The 24,177-nt window shown below is 37.2% G+C and overlaps 1 protein-coding gene across 13 annotated transcripts in view; it reads left to right on the plus strand.

The window, feature by feature from the left end:
• The window catches only part of NUMB (NUMB endocytic adaptor protein), a 194,197-nt gene that overhangs the window by 103,946 nt on the left and 66,074 nt on the right, over positions 1-24,177 (plus strand). For all 13 annotated transcript variants that reach the window (XM_080809641.1, XM_080809632.1, XM_080809634.1 and 10 more), the window contains one exon: positions 11,490-11,630. In XM_080809641.1, coding sequence (XP_080665767.1) covers positions 11,505-11,630 — 126 coding nt within the window. In that variant the 5' untranslated portion in view covers positions 11,490-11,504. The remainder of the gene's footprint in view (positions 1-11,489; positions 11,631-24,177) is intronic.

The following is a 24,177-nucleotide window of genomic DNA, read 5'->3' on the forward strand; positions in this document are numbered from 1 at the left end:
AAATCTCACATATGAGTGAGATCATATGGTATTCGTGTTTTTGATTGACTTACTTCACTTAGCTTTATGTCCTGTAGGGTCCATGTTGTTGCAAATGGTTAAGAGCTCATTCTTTTTTTTATGACTGAGTTGTATTCCGTTGTAGAATATACCACATCTTTATCCATTCATCTGTTCATGGACACTTAGGTTGCTTCCCTGTCTTGGCTATTGTAAATAATGCTGCAATAAGCATAAGGATGCAGGTACCTTTTTTGAATTAGTGTTTTCATTTTCTTTGGGTAAATTCTATTTTAAATATCTTAAGGAAACTCCATACTCTTTCCACAGTGGCTGTACCAGTTTACCTGCAAGACTCACTTGAGACTTAAAGACTTGCAGATTGAAAGTGAAGGGGTGACAGAACATTTACAAGGCAAATAGAAGTGCAAAGAAAGCCCAGTTGCAATACTTACATAAGCAAAATAGAATTTAAAACGAAGAATGTAACAATATACAAAGAAGGACACTGTGTCATCAGAAGGGAACATCCAGCGAAAGGATATAACAATTGTAAACATTTGTACACTCACTTGGGAGCACCTAAATACAAAAAGCAGCTATTAAGAGATACACAGAAGGAAATTGACAGTAATACAATAATAGGGGAATTTTACACCCTGCTTAAATCTATGAATAGATCATCCAGATAGAAGATCAATAAGAAACAGTAGCTTTGTTTTTTGGGAGTTTTTAGACTTTTTTTTTTTTTTTAATAATTTAGACTTTTTTTTTTTTTAAATAATTTCTATACCCAATGTGAGTGAGGCTTGAACCTAAAACTCTGAGATTGAGAGACACACTCTACTGACTGAGCCAGCCAGGTGCCCAGTGACTTTAACAACACATTGGACTAGATGGATCTAACAGATATATTCACAACATACCATGCAAAAGCAGTGGAATACACATTCAAGTGCACCTGAAACATTCTCTAGAGCAGATCATGTTAGGCCCCCAAACAAATTTCAACAAATTAACAAAAACTGAAATCCTATCATGTGTCTTTTCTGACCAGAATGGTATGAAACTAGAAATCAATGACCAGAAAAAAACTCTGGAAAGAACACAAATAAGTGAAGTCTAAATAACATGCTATAAACAATGAATGGGTCAACCACAAAATCGAAAGGGAAATCTTTAGTCCATTCTTTTTTTTTCAATTATTTTTATTAACATATAATGTATTATTTGCCCCCAGGGGTACAGGTCTGTGAATCATCAGTCTTATACATTTCACAGCACTCGCCATAGCACATACCCTCCCCAGTGTCCATCACCCGGCCACCCTCTCCATAACCCTCCACCCCCCAGCAGCCCTCAGTTTGTTTTGTGAGATTAAGGGTCTCTTATGCTTTGTCTCCCTCCCGATCCCATCTTGTTTCATTTTTTCCTTCCCTACTCCCCACAACCCCCTGCCTTGTAGCAGCCAAACACAAAGCATAAGTTCTATTTAGAACCTTTCAGTGGCTTCCCGTTTCTCTCAGAAGAAAAAATCAAAGTGTTTAGCCTGCAAGACCCTGTATGACTTTGCCGTATGCCCATCTGGTCTCATCTCTCCTAGTCTATTGTTTCATTTTGCACTGAACCCACTGACTAACTTTCTGTTTGTCAGATACTCTAGGCAAGCCACCCCCTCAAGAAATTGCCCTGATTTTCTTTTTCTGGAATTCTCATCCTACTGGTATGCTCCCTTTCTTACCTCCTTCAATTCTCTGCATATATATATATATATATATATATATATATATATATACCTACATACATACATATACACATATGTGTTATGTATATATTTTAAGATTTTATTTATTTGAGAGAGAGACACACAGGGAGGGAGAGCATGAGGGGGAGGTCAGAGGGCGAAGCACACTCCCTATGGATTTGGGAGCCCAATGCGGGACTCTATCCCAGAACTCCAGGATCACGACCGGAGTTGAAGGCAGTGCTTAGCCAACTGAGCCACCCAGGCGCCCCATATATTACTTTCTTAACTTAAAACTTTATCCCTGCCTCCAGCACTTCTAATTCCCCTCTTAACCCTGTTCATCTTTTTCTGCATAACGTTTAGCATTTTCTCACATACAAGTCAGTGGTGTGCTACTAAGTGTTCCACTACTAGTTCCCTGAGTGTAGGTATGATGGTTGATATTTCTGTTTATGGTAATGAGTAAGGGAAAGTGAAACAATGAAGATGTGCATCAACATTTCACTGATGTGACATTTGGGTGAGAAACTTCTTTACGGAATTGGATAATAGTTTTCAAGTATTAGAAGAGTATGTTCTCAATTTTTTTGTGCTATTCATAATGTGATGGTTATACATAGCACACATTTTTGAATTTAGTCAACATTTTCTCCAGCAGTTTCTTAGATCTAGACCATCAAAAAATACTCAAGATATGATTGGTAGTTTTTGCCAAGTTCCATGGTACAAATACTGCCACCATGGCCGATTTCAAGCTACCAGCATGGAAGTCCATGAATATGATGTTGTGGACAGATGTACAGTAGCCCAGCATTATTACATAGCTCTTCCACCATACAGATACAAAATCATAAATAATTTCAAAGCAGCATATATAATAAAACATAGTAAAATGATTAGGAAGTGATGAATGTTTAATATTTATTGCCTTTGTTTTAAAATTATTTAGTTATACACTTATATGCTTTTTTAATAAAGGCTGTGTTTAATACCTGGTTTGCAGACTTGCAAAAAGTGAGATAATCAATGAGTAAATGAAAATTTATCATTTGATCTTACCACTAGCACACCAGTGTAAATAATTTGCCTATTTATTTTCTATCTCCTTCATAGAGGCAGGGGTTTTGTTCTGTATTGTTTATTGCTTCATGGCATGGTAGGTAGTCAATAAATACCTATTGAATACATTTTAATGATAATATTTGAGGCTTTTTATATATAAATTAAAATTTACATGAGCAAATGCCTGTATTAGGTGCTGAGTGAAACAAATCTTGTCTTTAAAGAAATGTGAAACCTTTTTTCTCTTTTCAAATACGAAGTTTTGATTATAACAAAAGCATATAAATCTTATTTTTCTAAATTATTAGATCTAAAAGCATGCTGCTCTGAAAAGGACAAAAGACTTTCAAATTTGCCTTGCTTAGAGTAAGATACTATGTGATCACTTTTTTATTTTTTTATTTACTTATTCTTAAAGACTTAATTTTTTAAAAGATTTTATTTGAGACTGAGAGAAAGCACAAATGGGGGGAGGGCAGAGGGAGAAGGTGAAGCAGACTCCCTGCTGAGCGGCACCCGCCCCCCACGATGACATGGGGCTCCATCCCAGGACCCTGGGATCATGACCTGAGCCGAAGGCAGACCCTTAACTGCCCGAGCCACCCAGGTATCCCTTAAAGACTTCATTTTTGAGTAATCTCTGCAACCAACCTGGAACTCGAACTTACAACCCCGAGATCAAGAATTGCATGTACTACTGTCTGTGCCAGCCATGCACCCCAATTCCTTTTTAATAAAAAGAAAAAAATGAAAGTATATGTGTAGAAAAGAACAAAGAAAAAACTCCAGTGTCACTGGAAGTTTTTTCTGCTTAGTGAGATTGTAGGCCGTTTATATTTCATTCTTTGGACTTCTCGGGTTTTTTGTGCTCTTTACAAGTAACATTTGTTACTTTGGTAAAATTACTTTAAAAGCAAGTTTCTTTCTTTCTTTTTAAAGAGATTTCAGAAAACTTCTCTTTATTTTTATTTATTTATTTTTAAGATTTTATTTATCCATTTGACAGAGAGAGACACAGCAAGAGAGGGAACACATGCAGGGGGAGTGGGAGAAGGAGAAGCAGGCTTCTCACTGAGCAGGGAGCCGGATGCGGGGCTTGATCCCAGGACCCTGGGATCATGACCTGAGCCAAAGGCAGATGCTTAATGACTGAGCCACACAGGCATCCCAAAAAGCAAGTTTCATTATCATACGATGGTGTAGAATTTTAGTTGAAAGAAGACAAAAGTAAAATATTAAAATTAGAAAATACAGTGTGAAGAAACAAAGAGAAATGAAAAGGCCACAGCATATTTGAAAGGCTTGATTTTCAAAGGATTTTATAGGGAGGTGGGAAATGAGGCCAGAAGAAGGTTGGGTTCGGATTGTAGAGGCTCCCGAATGCCAGAGTCACAAATTGAACTGTAGAATCTTCAACAGTTTTTGAACAGGACCAAGAATGAGTTTTAAGAATACTGATCTGGCACAACCATGTAGGAAGATTAGAGGAAAGAGAGCTTGGAGTCCAGGTGTTGTTGCAGAAGTTCATGGATGAAGTGCTGTTTGTTTGTTTGTTTGTTTGTTTAACCAGGTCTGTTAGGAATAGAAAGGGATGACTGAATGCTAGAGATACTGATACTGTCATCCAGTAGCGTTAATTGATGGACTGGGTATAGAAGACTTATGGAAAAGTGTCAGAGATGAACCTAGAGTTTGTCATCATTTTAAAGCTTTGAGGGATATAAAAGTGCTATGTAGAAGTAGGAAAATCAGGAAGAGGAAGAGCTTGTTTGAAAGGAAGATAAATTTGATTTAGAGACATCTTGAGTTGGAGTTGAAAGTATAAGACTGGAATTCACACAAAAAACATCAGGGCTAGATCTTAACTCTCTCTGGAAGAAAAAAATACACACACACACATTATGTAGGAAAAAATACGCTTAAACTTAGTTGACTTTAACTCATTTAAAAAAATCTCAGTTCAGTATATAATCTTTGAATTCAAAGAAGGAAAGATATAGCTGTAAAATTAAATATTGATAGGGACATTTAAATTTTGCTAATGAGGTGAATTACATGGCTTTTTGAATATTAGCTAACTGTATTTCTTAGAAAAACTCCATGTGGTCTTGATGTATTATCCTTTTAATGTTTTGTTTGGTTTGATTTGCTAAATTTTTGTTTAGAATTGTTGCATGTATACTCATGAAAGATACTTGTCTCTAGCTTACTTTTTAAATAATGTTTTTGTTTGGTTTGGGTATCAGAGTAATGGTAGCCTGATAGAGGAATTTAAAAATATTCCCTCTTCAACTTTTTGGGAAGAGTTTGTATAGAATTGGTATTTCTTAGATGTTTAGGAGAATTCAGCAATGAATGCATTTAGCCTAGGAGATGTCTTTGTGGAAAGATTTTTAACTATAAATTCAATTTCATTAATAGGTTAGTGTAGGTGTTTAGGTTATCTCTTTCTTCTTGAGTAAGCTATGGTAGTTTGGGTCTTGGAAGGCATTTTTCCATGTTATCCATGAGTTTATTAGCATAAACTTGCTCATAATATTCCTTTATTATCCTTTTTAATATCTCTGGAATTTTAGTGGTGATACATCTTTCATTCTTGATATCACTCATCCCCATAAGTGCGGCTACAGGTTTATCAGTTTTATTAATCTTCTGAAAGAATCAGCTTTTGGTTTCTTTTTCTTGGTCTTTGTTTTCCTACTTTACTGCTTTCTGTTCTGATCTCTACTAGTTCCTTTTTTTCTGCTTACTTTGCATTTCTTTGCCCCTTTAGTTTCTATAGGTGGAAGCTGAGAACATGGATTTAAGTAAGACCTTTTTTTAAAAAAATATGGACATTTAGTGCAGGGTTTCTCAATAGTGGCACTATTGACATTTTAAGCTGAATAATGTTTTGTTGTGAGGGCTGTCCTATACATTATAGGACATTTAGGAGTATCCCTGGTCAATACCCACTATATGCCAATAGCACCCCCTGGCAACAACCAATAATAATACGAGATATTGCCAAATGTGTCCTCATGGGCAATGATTGTCCCTGATTGAGAACCACTGGTTTAGTGTTGTAAATTTCTAGGTAGTGCTTTTGTGGCATCCTGTACATTTTTATATATTGTGTTTTCATTTAGCTCAAAATACTTTCTGATTTCCCTTTTGATTTGTACTTTTACCCATGGGCTATTTTGAAGTGTAGTTTCCAAATATTTGGTGATTTAATTCTATTGTGGTCAGAGATCAAACTTTGTATGATTTGAACCCTTTTGAATTTGCAGCTTGTTTTATGGCCCAGAATGTGGTCTATGTTTCTAAACATTCCATATGCACTTGAGAAGAATGAGAAGAATATTTCTGTTACCATTGAAGAGAAGAATTCTTTAAGTGTCTGTCAGGTCATGTTGATTGATACTGTTGTTCAAGTTTTGCTGTTTACATCGTTGCTGATTTTTGCTTATTCTGCTGATATTTCTATTGATTATTGAGAAGGGAATACATAGCCATTTCAGCTTTATTTTGACTGGTATTAATGTGGTGTACTGTCTTCTGTCCTTTTACTTTCAACCTGTTTGTGTCTTTATGTTTAAAGTGGGTTAATTATAGGCAGCATATGATTGGATCTTGCTGTTTTATTCATTCTTAATGAAGAATTGGTTGGTCTGTTTGACTACTGGGGAGCTAGTGTCACTGCTTAAGGTGCTGTCTCCTCTAACAGGTATGTTCCTGATCTCATGGGGGAACATGTAGAGATGGGGGCCAGCTTGGTGGACAGAATGGAGGGCTACTGCATTTTCCTCCACTAGGGCAACCCTCTGGGGACCCTGCAGGGAGCCAGCAACTGTGCCTGAGAGAGATGGGTCTTTTGGAATCTTGACTTGCACTGTTGCTGACCAATCATAACCTTCAATGGCCTTAGTACTCTGTTAAACCAAGTGTTAACCTATTAGTTCTTGAGTTGTGGAAGATCCAGCGGTGGATCCCGGGAGAGGAGCTCAGCACAGTTACTGTTTACCATCTAGAATGTTTGGCTGTATTAGTACATACCAGCCAGTTAGGTGGTGTGTGCACCCTCTGCTTATCATTTTTGAGTATTCTGGGTTTAATTCTAATTACTGCATCCTAACTCCTATTAGGAAAGAAGAGGAAAATAAAGAGATCATCACAGGAAACGTTTTCACCTACAGTGATTGTATATGGTTGCTCTGACCTTTCCCCTGAGCTTCAAGGCTTACACACATCTCTATTTCAAAGCCCTAGTTAACAAGCCCCTCAAATTCAACAGTTCAGTTCACTGAGGCCTAAAACATAGGAGTCACATTTGGATTTCTTTCTCTTCCCCACCTTCTATAGTCAGTCACCAATTTCTGCTGTTGACTTTTCCCACAAAGAGAATCCTGTTGATTCAGCAAAGTGGAGGTTATTAAACTTACTTCAACAAGGGAAAGCACAACTTTGACAGAGTCTTGGTAGTTAGGGGAAGTTAGGAAAGGGTATTTCTAGGTTTCTGAGATTGGGATTCATAAGGTTTAAGGCACTTCCTTCAAGATGGGGAACTGGTTGGGGTGGGCAAAAGTATGTGACATGGTATTTGGGATTAGTGGACATAATAAAAAAAAGGCTGTTGAAGTAATTTGTTATCCTGTCAGGAGAGCTCTTTGCCCTGATGCACACACTGTTTGCTCAGATAAGCTTATTTGTAAGAATTTCTTGAGGCAAACAGTAAAGCTAATTACTGGTTTAGTCTTACCATCCTGGGCAAAAACAATTTCCTGGGGCACAGTTATATCATATTGATTTAATTCTCTCTACTACTCTTAGTTTTAAGCTTTTCTTTAGTCCCCTTTTTTCTTTTTTTTTTTTTAGTCGCCTTTTTTCTACCTACACCGTTACCACTGCCCTAGTTCAAGCTTTCATCATAACTTGCCTAGATTATTTAAAATGCCTTGTAACTCATCTGTAGTCTTTTGTCCTCAGATTTGTTTTCCATACTGCCACCAAAGTATTGTAACTATATTGCAGCTCTGACACTGATGTGTGTAAAAACCTTTTAGTGGCTTCTGGTTGTCTGTAGGATAAAATTGGCACCTGATCTTGTTTGCACTCTTTTTGCATTGCTGTCTGACATTTGATTTCCTGCATCTATGCATTTGTTGATGCTGTCGCCTCCACCTGAAATATCTTTTCCTTCTTACTGTATGTGACTAATTTTCATTTGTCTTTTAAAAAGTTAAGTTGGTCGATATCTCCTATAGGAGATGTTTTCTGAACCTAAACTGTGCTTCAAGAGCATACTATATATAATGCTGTTATTACATTCACCATATTGTGCAGAAATTACCTTTTATGAGGGGAGAGAGCCACCTAAAGGCAAGTTGTCTTATTAATTTTTGTATCCACTAGCATCTGTAGTAGGGCTCAGGACATAGTAAATTCTGTTTTTAAAAGGGAGGACTCAAGGGGAGATAAGAGGTGATGATTTAATAGGTTGATATATTTGAGGCAACACCAATGCACCCAGATAGAGAAATTTAAGTACAAGAGCAAGATTTAGAAGTATTATTGGGAAATCATCACATTGGAGTAATAGTTTGAATTGATTATTTCACCAAGGGTGATAGTGTAAACAGGAAAGTACAGATGGAGGACTGGTATTTGGGAAATACACTCAGTGGGTGGGAGAGAGTAGAGTAAGCCCTCAGAGGTATCGGTAGCAACAGAGATGAAGAAGATAAACTGGAGGCATAGAGATCCTGGGGTGAGGAGAGGCAAGGAGGAAAGAAGTGTACTGAGGCGAGCTAGGGTCATGGTGTTAAAATTTGCAGAGCAGGGGGCGCCTGGGTGGCTCAATGGGTTAAGCGTCTGCCTTCGGCTCAGGTCATGATCTCAGGGTCCTGGGATGGAGCCCCACATCAGGCTCTCTGCTCGGTGGGGAGCCTGCTTCCCTCTCTCTCTCTGCCTGCCTCTCTGCCTACTTGTGATTTCTCTCTCTGTGTTAAATAAATAAAATCTTTAAAAAAAAAATGGAATCCCAATATATGAATCAGGTAAAGTGGAGTTTGTATGAAGCTGTGACGGGAACCTGAAGTCCCTCGTATGTTGTGTATAGTGTGCCATATATATGAGAGGTCCTGTGTTAAAATGCAGGGGTAGTATTTAAATGAGATACAGTTTACTATTAAAGAAATAGAAAATTGCTGTAAGGTTTGATGAGTACAATAAAAGCAGAAGATATTAATGGAAGTCCTATGAAATGAAAGGACCTAACCCAGACCAGCTAGGAACTTGTCAGAAAAAATGCTAGTTTCCCTGAAAACTCCCAAGTTTACTTGAAAGATGAGTAGACTTTAACCAGAGGCAAATAGGGAAAGGTCTTTCTAGGGAGAGAGGAACATATAAATAGGCTCTGAATAGGGCATGCCTTGTTTGGAGACCTGTAAGTAGTTTAGTATGGCTGGAACTTAGCATGTGATTGGGGATTGGTGAATGAAACCAGATGAAAAAGGACTGTGTTTTGCCAAGCTTAGAAATTTGGACTTGACCTTGAAAGTGTTGTGAAGCGAAGTGAAGGATTTTAAGCAGAACAATACCATGGTCAGATTTGTGTTTTAGAAAGCATTTTGGCAGTAGTCAAGAGAACAGATTAGAATGAACCTTTCTTGGAAGCAAAGCAACCATGAAGTAATCAACTTTTGCAATAATTTACACAAAAATGTCTGAGGATAGTAGAACTGATGTGGGTGGGGGAATGAATTCAAGATATACTAAGGAGGCAAGAGCAGTAGAGTTATTAGTCAGAGAAAAGAGTGAATTCAGGGATGACTCTTAGTAGGGCTGTCCCGCTACAAAGAGAAAGAAATTAAGAAGAAAGGAATCTCACTGGCTTTTTGCCCCAAGATTCTTAGAGTGCCAACTTGAGCAAGGATATAGGTGCTTTTTTATTTCTTTATATTTGTATTTGCATATGTTTTTCAAGTGTATATGAAGAAGTAATAACAGGATGTATTATCAGGGAAGGTTATGGAATTTATTTTTTCAAATCTATTAGATTAAGATAGACTCTTAAGATAGTTTAGGAATGAGTGATCTACTTAAAGGGAAAGGAATAGACTACCTTTTGTCCAGTCATTTGATTATTTATCTATTTCATATACTTTATAAATCAATTTTGATTTGAGAATAAATTCATTTTTAGAAAATCCAGGGTTTTTTCCTTTCCATTTGTTTTTTAGAATTTTTACCTTTTAAGACAATGTGTGGTAGGATTGGGTTGTCTGTATAAACTAGCTAATTTAGTAATAGTTCTCGTGCGACATTATACATTTTAAGATACAAAATGATTTTCATCAGAATGCAAACTTTGATTTTCAAGTCTTTGATTGGTATCCTGTGGGAATTAATGTTTAATCCCTTGCTCTTTAACACTCCTAACAGAGAGGATGTTTCCTGTATATAGCTTTGTCATATAATTTTTAAAAGTTAAGATCTGTCTTAGGCTTGTTGAGGTGGTTAAATCCCCTCAAGGAAGGAATGAACAGTGCTGTGCTCCTTAACAGAAAACTAGAGGTATTGGTTTCAGATTTTGAGATCTGCTCTGCAAAGGGACACATTCATTATGTTTATTCATTGGTTCTTGAATGTTCTGTTGTTTCTTATCAGTTAGGTCTTCCTTCCCTGTAGATTTGTGATTTCTTCTGTACCTTTGAAAGCATTAGAGAGTTACCTCTTCCAGTAACAAAAACAAAAATAGACGATAATTCAATACCTTTTCATTTACAGTATTAATGGTAAGACTTGTACCTTTATAACTGAAAGATGTTAGTTCACTTTCATTCTGTAATGATTATAGATATGAAAGTATATTCTGATGTTATACTACTTGCAAGGAATTTTTTCCTTAGAATAAATTAATCCTAGTAGAACTTTTTCTTCTTTATGTTTGTTTTTTTTTTTTTAAAGATTTGTTTATTTACTTACTTATTTGAGAGAGCAAGTGAGCACAAGCCAGGGGAGAGGCAGAGGAAGAAACAGACACCCTGCTGAGCAGGGAACCTGACATGGGGCTGGATCCCAGGACCCTGGGATCATGACCTGAGCCAAAGGCAGACACTTAACTGACGGAGCCACCCAGGTGCCCCTCTTCTTTATGTTTAAAAGTAACTTTATTTGCTTCCTTTTTATAAAGATGTTTTATATTCAGGCTATAGTCCCTGGTTTGTTTAATGTTTTCTAATACTAAGCCAAAGGTCCCTAAATTTTAGTGTTTAGGAATTTTTTTTCCTAAAGTATGAATGTTTTCAGACATTGTCAGCAGTCTGTAATTTGGCCTACATGTACAGATTTCCTTATTCAGAAATTAGAATGGATTTGAGGGGTAGGTCAGTAGGAACACTCATTGGATTATTACAATTAAAATGCTTGAAATTTCTTCGAATAACATCTTTTCCAAAACTTAGAGGTTATTGTAATTTTATAAGAACTATTGTAGTTTTGTGGGGTTTTTTGAAAAATGAAATTATTTGTTTCAGTTTAGAGTTAATCTAATAGGAGGGATACTAGTTGTTCATTTTCTGTTAAACCAAAATGTTTCATTTGGGACATTAGTTTTATATCAGCATGGTAATCCAAAGTTTAAATATATGAGAGGTGTAATAACCTCGTTTTCATATTTCTTTAACTCGGTCTACAGGTTGTAAAAGTTAAAATGAACAAACTACGGCAAAGTTTTAGGAGAAAGAAAGATGTTTATGTTCCAGAAGCCAGTCGTCCACATCAGTGGCAGACAGATGAAGAAGGGGTTCGTACTGGAAAATGTAGCTTCCCTGTTAAGGTAAGAGCTTGTGTTTCTGTAATTCTAGACATGGAAAAGAATTGACAGCCTATTATATGTGAAATCCCATTGATTAGGACCATTAAAAGAAAACCCTCTAAAAACTAATCCCTTCATTTCCTGCTTCAAAGTAGAATTAATAAGAAAAATATAATTAGTGGGTTTTTTTCTCTTTATATCTTAAATAAGAATATATCTTATATCTTAAATAAGAATTTCTGATATATAATCTGGAATCACTTCTGATCAGATCACTTCTGATGAGAAACTGATCCTGAAATATCTAAAAATCCCAAATTATCAAGAATCAAATTATTTTGAGTAATAGGCTTACTAAGTGGTAGGGCAGAGGGAACAGGAATCTGTTTTCTTAAATACAGGCCTGGTATGTTTTAGAAAATCTTAATAAGTTAAAAGGGATTTTCTCTTTAATCTTTTAACTGTTTGCTGTACAGAGGGCATTTAAACTAATGCCTTCATTTGTCAGATCAGAAAATGGAAGCTCAAAGAAGTTAAGAACATAGTGAAGATGTAAAGAAGGGGGTGCCATATAGGTGTTTTTTCTTGCTACTACTTGACACTCTGGAGAAAAGGGGTAACACTTAAAGTCATGAAAGAAATGTACATGCTACACTGTTCAGTGAGAAGAAGCAATTTATAAATATATAAGCATTCTATGAGATGTGTTAAGTATGGGTGCAAAAACATACAAGGTTCTAGAGCAAAATGTTAATGTCTTCAAAAAAAAGTTAATGTCTTCAAGAAAAAACTTACTCTAATATAAAATGTTAACATTTTCCCCTACTTTCTACATATTCTTATGTATGAATATTCTTACTGTGATTTTTCTCCTTGTATTGCCTCAGAAAGGGAAAAATTTTGTATGACAGGAAAAGTGATTTGTAGAATCTACAGGTTAAATGAATACATGTTGTTTTTTTAAGATTTATTTATTTATGAGAGAACGCGAGTGCATATGCACATGGAAGGGGCAGAGAGAGAGAAAGAATTTCAAGCACATTCCCTGCTGATCAAGGAGCCCAACCCAGGGGCTCAATCCCACAACCATGGGGTCATGACCTGAGCCAAAACCAAGAGTCAGATACCCATCCAACTGCACCACCCAGTGCCACGTGAAATCATGGTTTTTAAAATACACAAATTTTTCCACAGTCTCTCAATAACTAAGCATTTTCCTAATCACTGAGCTTTGTCTACTTAACTCATTTGCTGTTCTTCTTTTATAGGAATAATAAACTTAAATATTTTAATTTAAGATTTTGGTTATGATATTAAAATATTAAAAAGCCCCTCATACATAAATACTAACATGTTCTCTACTATCTCCCCAACCTCATCCCAAAGAGTAGGCTCATTTTGATTGTACAAGTTGAGTATTGTGGAAATGGGTACTCTTACACATTGTTGATTACTTAGAGTATAAGTTATAACCTCTTAGGGCAATTTGAAAATATCAATTAAAATTTTATTTAATTTTTAAAACTTGAGGTTTACATTTTGTTTTAAAGATTTATTTATTTATGGGGCGCCTGGGTGGCTCAGCGGGTTAGGCCACTGCCTTCGGCTCGGGTCATGATCCCAGGGTCCTGGGATCGAGCCCCACATCGGGCTCTCTGCTCAGCGGGGAGCCTGCTTCCCCCTCTCTCTGCCTGCCTCTCTGCCTACTTGTGATCTCTGCCTGTCAAATAAGTAAAATCTTTAAAATAAATAAATAAATAAAGATTTATTTATTTATTTGTTGGAGAGAGAGAAAGAGTGAGCATGAGCGCGGGGGGGCGGGGGGCGGGGCTGGTGCACCAGGCAGAGGGAGAAGCAGGCTCCCCACAGAGCAAGGAGCCTGATGTGAGACTCCATCCAGGGTCCTGGGATCATAACGTGAGCTGAAGGCAGATGCTTAACCCACTGAACCACCCAGGTGTCCTTCAATTAAAATTTTAAATGCACTTTTCATTTGATCAGAAATTTTACATTTAAGAACTACGTTTAGGGGGACTTGGATGGCTCAGTCAGTTCAGCATCAAACTGCTGATCTCAGCTCAGGTCTTAACTTTAGGGTCATGACTTCAAGTCCTGCACTGGGCTCCATGCTAGGCATGGAGCTTACTTAAAAAAAAAAAAAAAAAAAAAAAAAAAGAGGGGACGCCTGGGTGGCTCAGTGGGTTGAGCCTCTGCCTTCGGCTCAGGTCATGATCTCAGGGTCCTGGGATCGAGTCCCGCATCGGGCTCTCTGCTCAGCCGAGAGCCTGCTTCCCCCCCTTCTCTCTCTCTGTCTGCCTCTCTGCCTACTTGTGATCTCTCTCTGTCTAAAGAATAAATTAAAAAAAAAAATCTTTAAGAAAAAAAAAAAAAAAGAAAGAAAGGAGAAAGGGACTTAACATTTAAGGGGCCCCTGGCTGGTTCAGTCAGAAGAGTGTGTGACTCTTGGGGGTTGTGAGTTCAAGCCCTACATCGGGTATGGAGATTAATTTAAAAAAAATAATAATAAACTTTAAAAAACAGTAAGAGGCAAACCATAAGAGATTCTTAACTGTAGAGAACAAACTGAGGGTTGATGGAGGGGAGGTGTGCCTGGGGAGGTGGGCTAAATGGGTGATAGGGATTAAGAAGGGCACTTGTAATGAGCACTGGGTATTATATATCAGTGATGAATCACTAATTCTGTTACTGAAACCAGTATTACACTATATGTTAACTAACTGGAATTTAAATAAAAACTTGAGACAAACAAAAAAAGCATTACATTAAGTACATTCATAGATATACTGGCACAAGTGGTCATTAGCATTGTTTGATAGCAAAAATCTGGGGCGCCTGGGTGGCTCAGTCATTAAGCATCTGCCTTTGGCTCAGGTCATGATCCTGGGGTCCTGGGATTGAGCCCTGCATCAGGCTCTCTGCTCAGGGGGAAGCCTGCTTCTCCTTCTCCCACTCCCCCTGCTTGTGTTCCCTCTCTCACTGTCTCTCTCTGTGTCAAATAAATAAAGTCTTTTAAAGATATGATAGCAAAAATCTGGAAACAAGTTAAACACCCATCATTCTGGGATTTGCTTAAGAAATTATGACATCCAGGGCAGCCCTCTCAAGTCCCTTCCCTCTTTGGGAGCTTTATACTGTAACACTCCATAAACTTTGTACTATTGCTCAGGAAAAAAAAAAAGAAAGAAATTATGACATCCATTAAGTGAAATTCTTTGCTACTCTTAAAAAAGGAACAAGGTTGGGACGCCTGGGTGGCTCAGTTGGTTGGGCGGCTGCCTTCGGCTCAGGTCATGATCCCGGTGTCCTGGGATCGAGTCCCACATCGGGCTCCTTGCTCCGCGGGGAGCCTGCTTCTCCCTCTGCCACTTTGTCTGCCTGTGCTCGCTCTCTCCATCTCTCTCTCTCTGAGACAAATAAATAAATAAAATCTTTAAAAAAAAAAAAAAAAAAAAAAGGAACAAGGTAGACCTATATTCATACATTTGGTAAAATTTTTTGAATACCTGCTATGTGCTGGGCATATGCTAAGTGGTAAACAAAAAGACAGTTCTTGCTCTTGTAGAGTTTATAGTCTCCCCATGGGAGTACAGACTTAAATTAGATATTTGCTCTAATAATACATGATTTTAGGGGCACCTGGGTGGCTCAGTGGGTTAAGCCTCTGCCTTCGGCTCAGGTCAGTCTCAGGGTCCTGGGATCGAGCCCCGCATCAGGCTCTCTGCTCATCAGAGAGCCTGCTTCCTCCTCTCTCTCTGCCTGCTGCTCTGCCTACTTGTGATCTCTCTCTCTCTCTCTGTCAAATAAATAAATAAAATATTTTTTAAAAATAATTTAAAAATAATATATTTTAGACTGAGATAAATGCTTTTTAAAAAGGGAAGGCTGTAGTTTAAGAAGTTCATGAGATGAACCTGGAAAGAAGTAGGGTGTGGCCTAATAGGCCATGTTAAGGATTTGGAACTTTAGTAGGAAGCTACTACATGGTGTGGTTTTTTTTTTTTTTCATTATTTATTTTATTGTGGTAAAATACACAACATAAAATTTACCATTTTAACCATTTCTATGTGTACAGTACAGTAATATTAATGACATTCATATTGTTGTGCAGTCATCAACACCATCCATCTCCAGAACTTTTCATCTTCCCAAACTGGAACTCTGGGTGTGGTGTCATTTGGATGTAGTCCATAGTGGATGTGAAGAGTTTGGTGAGAGATTATTACAGGAATCCAAAGGAGAGAGAATGTTTACTCTGAACTAGGGTGATAACTGTGGAGAAGAAAAGAAATAAAGTAAATTGAGAGATAATTAAGAGATAAAGCCAACAAGAATTGGAAATGGACGGAATGGTGTTAAGGATGACACCAGTTTCTTGTTCCAGACTGATAGAGGTGATGATCATTGACATAGGACACATTGAAAAAATATTCTGTGATATGCTCACATAGAAAGATAACTTTAATGTATTATTAGGTCATAAAGGCAAGGCATAGGACAATGTATATAATATGATTCTGTTAATAGTTAAAAAGAAAAGCAAGGAAAAGCAGATACATAGATATCTGCTTATACATGTAAGAAATATCTATAAGAAGACACAAGTAAACCTGAATTATAGAATGGGAATGAAGGATTGGGAATCTTTTTACTTTTCAATGTATATCTTTTGGAACTAGTGATATTTCTTATGAGCATGTATCATATTTGTAATAAATATGCATATATGTATGTTTTTAAAACCTCATTCACAGGATTCTGAAAGGCTGATATTGTAGTATTGAAATAATTGAAGTAAAGTTAATTGAAGCACTTTCAATTAGCTGTGAAATATACAGCTTTTAAGTATTTTGTTTTTATTTGTTTTGACAAATTTGATTTGTTTGTTTTATTTATTTTGACACAAAGAGAGCACAAGTAGAGGTGGGGAGAAACAGGCTCCCTGTGGAGCTCAATTCTAGGACCCTGGGATCATGAGCTGAGCTGAAGGCAGACATTTTAACTGACTGAGCCACCCAGGCACCCCAGCTTTTAAGTATTTTGTGTGAGACAAGTAAGATTCAGTATCATTCAGTGCTGCAGTCATTTATCATAATAAACAGTTGATGGGATGTACTTTAGAGATAAAAATATAAGATGGAAGATTTACATGTTATGCAGGCAGGGAAGCTTATTTAGGGTGTTTTTTGTATGGTCTTCTCCAAATGCCCTCTTGAAAGCCTTTCTACAAGACATTCATCCTCTCTGCTATGTTGTGGCTCCCCATCCCTTATCTGCCTTTCCTTCCCACCCCACACGCATATACAAGTGACACATGGTTGGATAGGAGAATCAGAACCTGAAATTATTTTCGGTGGCCTAAAAATAGATAAATTTCCTCACTCAAATATAGCTGGGCAAATAATGTCTTATCTGTCCTTGCCTTAGGGACCACTGAATTCTGAACCTAATGAGTTGGCATAAAAAGTTACCCAAGTGGACAACTAGGAGGGTGGCGGTGGGCATGCTCACTGAGGAAGAACATGTTTGAGAGTAGAGAAGATGAATTCCTTTTGAAGTGCCAATGAAATGTGTGCATGCAGATCCCCACTCACCACAAGCACCATGAGTTTTGATTTTGAGATTACAAATAAATTCTAGTAAGTAGGTACATTTGCAAATATGGAATCCTTAAATAATGAGGGTTGACTATGTATAACTTATCACTGAAGTCATGAGTAAGTGGGATTGCCTGGAGGAAGTAAGAGGAGGGGAGAGCCTAGGACAAACATAGAAGTGATAGGCAGTGAAATGGGTATCTTCAAAGGAGAATAAGAATGAGAGGTCTCAGAAGGCAAGGTTTCAAGGAAGGAGAAAGTGGTCAAATGCTATGAAGAGATCAAGGAAGAAATGAAACTTCATTAGATTAAAAATCTGAAAGTCTTGGTGACTTTGATGATAGCACTTACGGGGAGTCATGAGGGTGGAATCTAGATTGAGGAGTGAATGGGTGCAAAATAAAGAGGAAGATGACCAATCTAGAGATTACTAATTCAAGAAGTTTGTTTGACAAGGTTGTATGAGTATGGGAAGGGGTGGAAGGAAAGTATTAGAAAACTCACAAGAAAACTTTTGGTGTTGATGGCTGCTTATTGATGGCTGTTGATTGTGATGATGGTTTCTCAGGTATATACAAAAACTCAGCCAATTGTAACTTTATATATAGTTCGTTATATGTCAATTATATCTCAACAAGGTGGTTAATTTTTTTTTAAAGGAGAACAGAAATTTTTTTTTAAAGGAGAATTTTTTGTTCAAAGGAGAACAGAAAGGCAGAATAACAAAGGGAGTGTGAGGTTGAGAAACTGTGTGTGTTGTTTTAAAACTGTTTTAGCAATTTTATTAGATGCAGTTTACATATTATAAAGTTTACTCATTAAAGTCTATAAATCACTGGTAGTTTAATTTTATGTTGAGTCTTGTGTTTAATGTAGGAGAGACTTGAACATAACTAAAGGGACTCTATAAAGAAGCATGTAGAGAGTGGATTAGTTTTAGATAGAGGAAGGACGCTGCTTCTATTATAAAGTAGCAAAGGTAGGATATGGGGTAAATAAACGCACTTAAATTTATGGTGTTGGTGGCTTAAGACTGATGGTATTCTATTTTAAAGACATATTTTCTCAAGGAAATAGTGAAGACATTTGTAGAAGAGTGAGGAGAGAAGTTGTGGAGTTAGGTTTTAAAGACAGTGAAATAGCTACTCCATAGAATGGGAGATCTAGAATACGCAATTACCGGGAATAGAAATGCGATTACTAGATAGTAATCAAATGAAACAACTCATTTGATCTCTGCCATCTATGTTTAAGTATACTGGTGCCTGGGGAGCCTGGGTGGCTCAGTGGGTTAAAGCCTTTGCCTTCAGTTCAGGTCATGATCTCAGGGTCCTGGGATCGAGCCCCACATCAGGCTCTCTGCTAGGCAGGGAGCCTGCTTTCCCCTCTCTCTCTGCTTGCTGCTCTGCCTACTTGTGATCTCTCTCTCTCTCTGTCAAATAAATAAATAAAATCTTTTTAAAAAATTATACTGGTGCCTATGTAAGTATAATAATTTAGTATTACAGTAGTGATTAGTGTAAAGTAGGTTTCAAAGCTTGTCTTGCAATTCTGCTAGGATAACAAGATAATCTTTCTAATAGAGGAGGAATTTTGATGTTAGAAGTCAGATATTACCTGTAAAAATTAATGTAGTGGTTCTCAAAGTGAGGTCCCCAAAATCTTTTGTGGGATCCTGACATACTTTCTGTTCCAACTATATATCTGTGTGAAGCCATAGTTTTGTGTTTTTGTGGTTTTTTTTTAAGATTTTATTTATTTATTTGAATAAAGCACGAGAGAGTACTAGAGGGAGCACGCGCACACAAATTGGGGGAGGGGCAGAGGGAGAAGAAGAAGCAGACTCCCCGCTTAGCAGGGAGTCTGACTTGGGGCTCCATCCCAGGATTCTGGGATCATGACCTGAGCTGAAGGCAGGTGCCTAACCGACTGACCCACACAAGCGCCCTACCTGTTGTTTCTTTATATACTTCAGGACAACATATTCTGACAGATTGAATGTAGATGCAAATTTCAGAATCCAGTTTTCTGTTAAGCCAGATATTAGAGGGATTTTCAGAAATGTGAAACAATGCCACTCTTGCTTCATTTTGGAAAATAGTTATTTTTCATTAAAAATGTCATTTATGGGAGATTCATGCTCTTTTCCTTTACAAGTCTTCCATATACTCTGTATCCTTCTCTGTGTATGTATCTTCAGTAAACTCTGCTTTCACTTCTTGCTGGCTTGTCTTGGATTTCCATTCTTCCAGAAGCCAAGGACCCTCTTGGCTGGTCCTCTGGGACCTCCCTCTGGGTCCTCAGACCTAGCCTGCCTGCATCATTAATCCATGGGACATTGTGGAAAGTGCTTAGAAAGATATTACGTTGTGGATAAAAATTTGCCCTAGACTAAAATCTGCTCTGACTCCACCTAACAAAACTTAAAATCAAGCCTCAGAATTATCAAAATGCCTAAATGTATCCCAGAACAAAAGTCATGAATATTTAATAGGAATACAATAGTGTCAGCACCCAAAAAGGTTAAATTTGCAATGTCTGGCATCCAGTTCAAAATTACCAGTCATGCAAAGCAGCAGAAAAATATAACCTATAATAAGGAGAAAAATCAAAGAGACATAGGTCCACAAATAACCAATGCTAGAATTAGTAGACAAGGACATTAAAACTTGAACGTAATATCCCCTATATTCAAAAAGTAGAAGACAATATAACACTGTAGTTAACTACACTGGAACTGAAATTTTAAAAAAATAAAAACTTTTAAAAGTTAAAAAATGGGGGTACCTGCCTGGCTTAGTTGGAGAAGCATATGACTCTTGATCGCAGGGTCATAGGTTTGAGCCCTATGTTAGGTGTAGAGATTACTTAAATAAACTTAAAAGAATTTTTAAATGTCATTTTTGTTAACATATGGTGGTGTTTATTATCATTTTTCAATGAATTCAGTTTTTAAAAGTGAGATTCTTAGTTTTAATTTCTAATATAGTAAAATTATATAACTGACCAAACAAAAATGCTTTGGAGTCTTCAGTGTAATGGGTCCTGTGATCAAAAATTGTGAGACCTTTTGATTAAAACAGTATGCTTCATCAATTAAAGTAATATACTACTTGTAATTGCTTACTAACATTATATTTTAAGATGCTAGTATTAATTTTGGTTGTTGGGATGCCTGGGTGGCTCAGTCAGTTAAACATCTGCCTTCATCTCAGGTCATGATCCCAGGGTCCTGGAATCAAGTCCCGCATTGGGCTCCTTGCTCTATAAAGACCTGCTTCTCCCTCTGCCTGCCACTCCCCCTGCTTGTGCTCTCTCTCTCTCTGACAAATAAATAAATAAAATCTTAAAAAAAATTTTTTTTGATTGTTAAAATAAATTAATGGAATCTAAGCCAGTTTATCAATCCTTTGATTTGTAATTAAAATCTTAATTCTCTGATTATGTAGAACATATATGGAATGCTAAAATGGACCTTTTATTGGTTAGATTGTGGATTTCATAGTATCTTCAAATTTGGAAGGATAGAGACTTAAGGGACTGGATACAGAATTCATGCTTATTAGTATTGCTTATAAGTTGATCTACTTTAACTCACTGTAGAGATGGAAGGACTTCTTATCCCGTTTAAGGTTATAATAATATAATAACCCATTTAAGGTTATAATCCTAAACCTAGTTTATGTTTAGTTTTTATTTATATTTATATTTAATTTATATAAATATAAATCATATAAATATTTATATACATATATAAATGTATAAAATTATATAAAATTTATATAAACTATTTTTTTAAAGATTTTGTTTATTTATTTATTTGACAGAGAGATCACAAGTAGGCGGAGAGACAGTCAGAGAGAGAGGAGGAAGCAGGCTCCCTGCTGAGCAGAGGGCCCGATGCGGGGCTCGATCCCAGCACCCTGAGATCACGACCTGAGACGAAGGCAGAGGCTTAACCCACTGAGCCACCCAGGCGCTCCTAAATATAAACTATTTATATTTAGTTATAAATCCTGAACATATGGAAGTGTGCTAGTATGTACAAATAGGGTAGACCAAATGGAGAACTGAGCATATGAATGCTAGAATTGCATGTGTTTACCTCCTGGACTAACATTGCTGATTAAATGTTCTGCCAAGTTGTTCTGGGGCCCAATGTTTTTTAAAAGATAAGGATTGCCATTGTGCTAGAAGTTACAAGAGATAGTATTTTAATAACAGATTTTGCAGGGGTTGGCCATTAGAACAGTAACACCAAGCAATTCTTGGACACCAGCAGAGTGTTTGAGAATTCAACCTAATTGTGACACTGTCTTACCTGCAGATAGCATCAAATTCCTCAGTTTTAGGGTTCAGGCCTATAACACTTTCCCTTGCCCCCCACCCCATACTTCAGATACCGGTCACAAGGCCCAGATTGTTTGTTACCTATGTTTCTGAATAATGGTTACAGATTAGAGATCCATTGATCTTAGGTTTAATTAATTTGCTAGAGCCAGCTCACAGAACTCAGGGGGAACACTTAATATTTAACAATTTATGAAAGGACATGATAAAGTGTATGAATCAATGGTGAGATAAAGAGATACATAGGGGGACCCCTGGGTGGCTCAGTCAGTTAAGCATCTACCTTCTGTTCAGGTCATGATCCCAGGGTCCTGGGATTGAGTCCTGCCTTGGGCTCCCTGCGCAGCAGGGAGCCTGCTTCTCCCTCTGCCTGCTTCTCCTTCTGCCTGGTGCTCCCCCTGCTTGTGTTCTCTCTCTGTAACAAATAAATAAATAAAACCTTTTTTAAAAAGAGAAATACATAGGATGAAGTCCTGAACAAAGTTGCTTCTGCCCTCATGGAGCTTGGGGCCTGGCTTGGTGGCATGTGGAAGAGTTCTGATTCCCCAGGTAGGTAAGCTCTTCAAAAAGAAAGGCCAAAACTGTCTTTTGGAGGCATCTTTACATAGTCATAATTGACTAAATTATTGACTGAATATTTAGTCCCTCTTCTCTCTCCAGAGGTTGGGAGATGGGACTGGCAGATCCAAGCCTTTTTTTTTTTCTAAATTTTATTTATTTGACAGACAAAGATCACAAGTAGGCAGAGAGGCAGGCAGAGAGAGAGAGAGAGGGAGAAGCAGGCTCCCCACAGAGCAGAGAGCCTAATGCAGGGCAATCCCAGGACTCTGGGATCAGGACCCAAACTGAAGGCGGAGGCTTTAACCCACTGAGCCACACAGGAACCCACCCCTTTAATCACTGCTTGGTCCTCCAGGCAACCAGCTGCTTCCCTTAAATGCTTTCCCAAAGTTGCCCCTTTACATAACAAAAGACACTTTTATCACTTCTAATACTCAGGAAATTCCAAGGATTGGGGGAACTGCCAGTCAGAAACTGGACAAAGATCAAATATATATGAAAAATATATTGTGGTCATCTGAATGACCAAATCTGTATTTCTTGCAGATCACAGTATCACACAGGCTTTTCTTATTTTGCATGTAACCAAATAGCCATGGTACAGAAAGTAGAGCTCTTACTATTTCAGTATTTCTAATAGCATAGGTCCTAATCCACTGGTTTACCTACCATATAACAAGTATCATTTGTAATTTCAGAAGTTTTGGGTGCACAGTGTTAATGCCAAATGAAAAATTGCTAACTGTACTTTATCAAGAAAACACAAATGCACAGAATAAAAAGTAAAATGGGAAAATACAGATACTAATGGGATTTTTAAAATTAAGATTCTATGCAAATAAACTTGAAAATATGGATAAAATTGGTAATACCCTTGGGTTATGTAAATGACCAAAACTGCCTTACCCCAAAACTGTAAATATAAAAAAGACTAATTCGTGTAGAAGAAATACTGTAATATGTAGAAGAATTATCTACCTCCTTTTTTCCACCTCCCACCCCTAACATACGAGGGGAACTATTAATTTAACCCTAACCCTAATTGTGTGTGTATATATGTAAAATGGAGTTAGAGTCTAATCTAAATAATGACAAGTTTTTAATCCATTCTAAGTGTCTAGTAGCACATTCAGATGTCATACAAGAAGCAGAATATCCTCTATGCATACTACCTACGAGTAATTTTCCAAGTCATTGTTACCAGAAATGCCTCCATATATTTCTTAAACACTCCCCTTTGAGAAACCACTGGTATAGGGCCTTACAGATTATTTTAAGGACTTTGGCTTTTATTTAGAGTGAAATGGGAAGCCATTGGAGAATTTTGAGCAGAGGAATGACTTTATATAAATTATATATTTAAAAAAAATTTTTTTAAAGACTATTTATTCATTTGACAGAGATCATAAGTAGGCAGAGAGGCAGGCAGAGAGAGAGAGAGAGAGAGAGAGGAGGAAGCATGCTCCCTGCTGAGCAGAGAGCCCGATGTGGGGCTTGATCCCAGGACCCTGGGATCATGACCCAAGCCGAAGGCAGAGGCTTTAACCCACTTAGCCACCCAGGCGCCCCTATAAATTATATTTTTAAATGATTACTCTGATTCTTGTGCTGAGAATCAGCTATAGAGAAGAGCAAGGGTGGAAGCAGAGAGATCAGTTAAGTGGCTGTTGTGAAGATCCAGACATAAAAGATGATGATGACTTCCCTGGGGTGATGGTAGTAGAAGTGGTAAGAAGGGGTCAGATTCTGGATGTATTTTGTAGATAGAGCTGATAGTATTTATTGATGGATTAAATTGTGAATGTCAATTAAGAGAGAAAAGTCAAGGATAGTGCAAAGATTTTTGATCTGAGCAGCTGGAAGGGTAGACTTGCCATATATTATTTTGGGGAAGACTGTTGGTAGTAGAGTAGATTCATGAATGAAGGATAATACCGAGCATTTAATTTTGATTCTATTATAAATGGTAACTTTTTTAAAATTTCATTTTCTGCTTATTTTTGTTATAGAAATAAAATTGACTTTTTAAAACTTTAGATAT

The sequence above is a fragment of the Martes martes genome (genome assembly GCF_963455335.1).
Source record: "Martes martes genome assembly, chromosome: 7".
Classification (NCBI taxonomy): Eukaryota; Metazoa; Chordata; class Mammalia; order Carnivora; family Mustelidae; genus Martes; species Martes martes.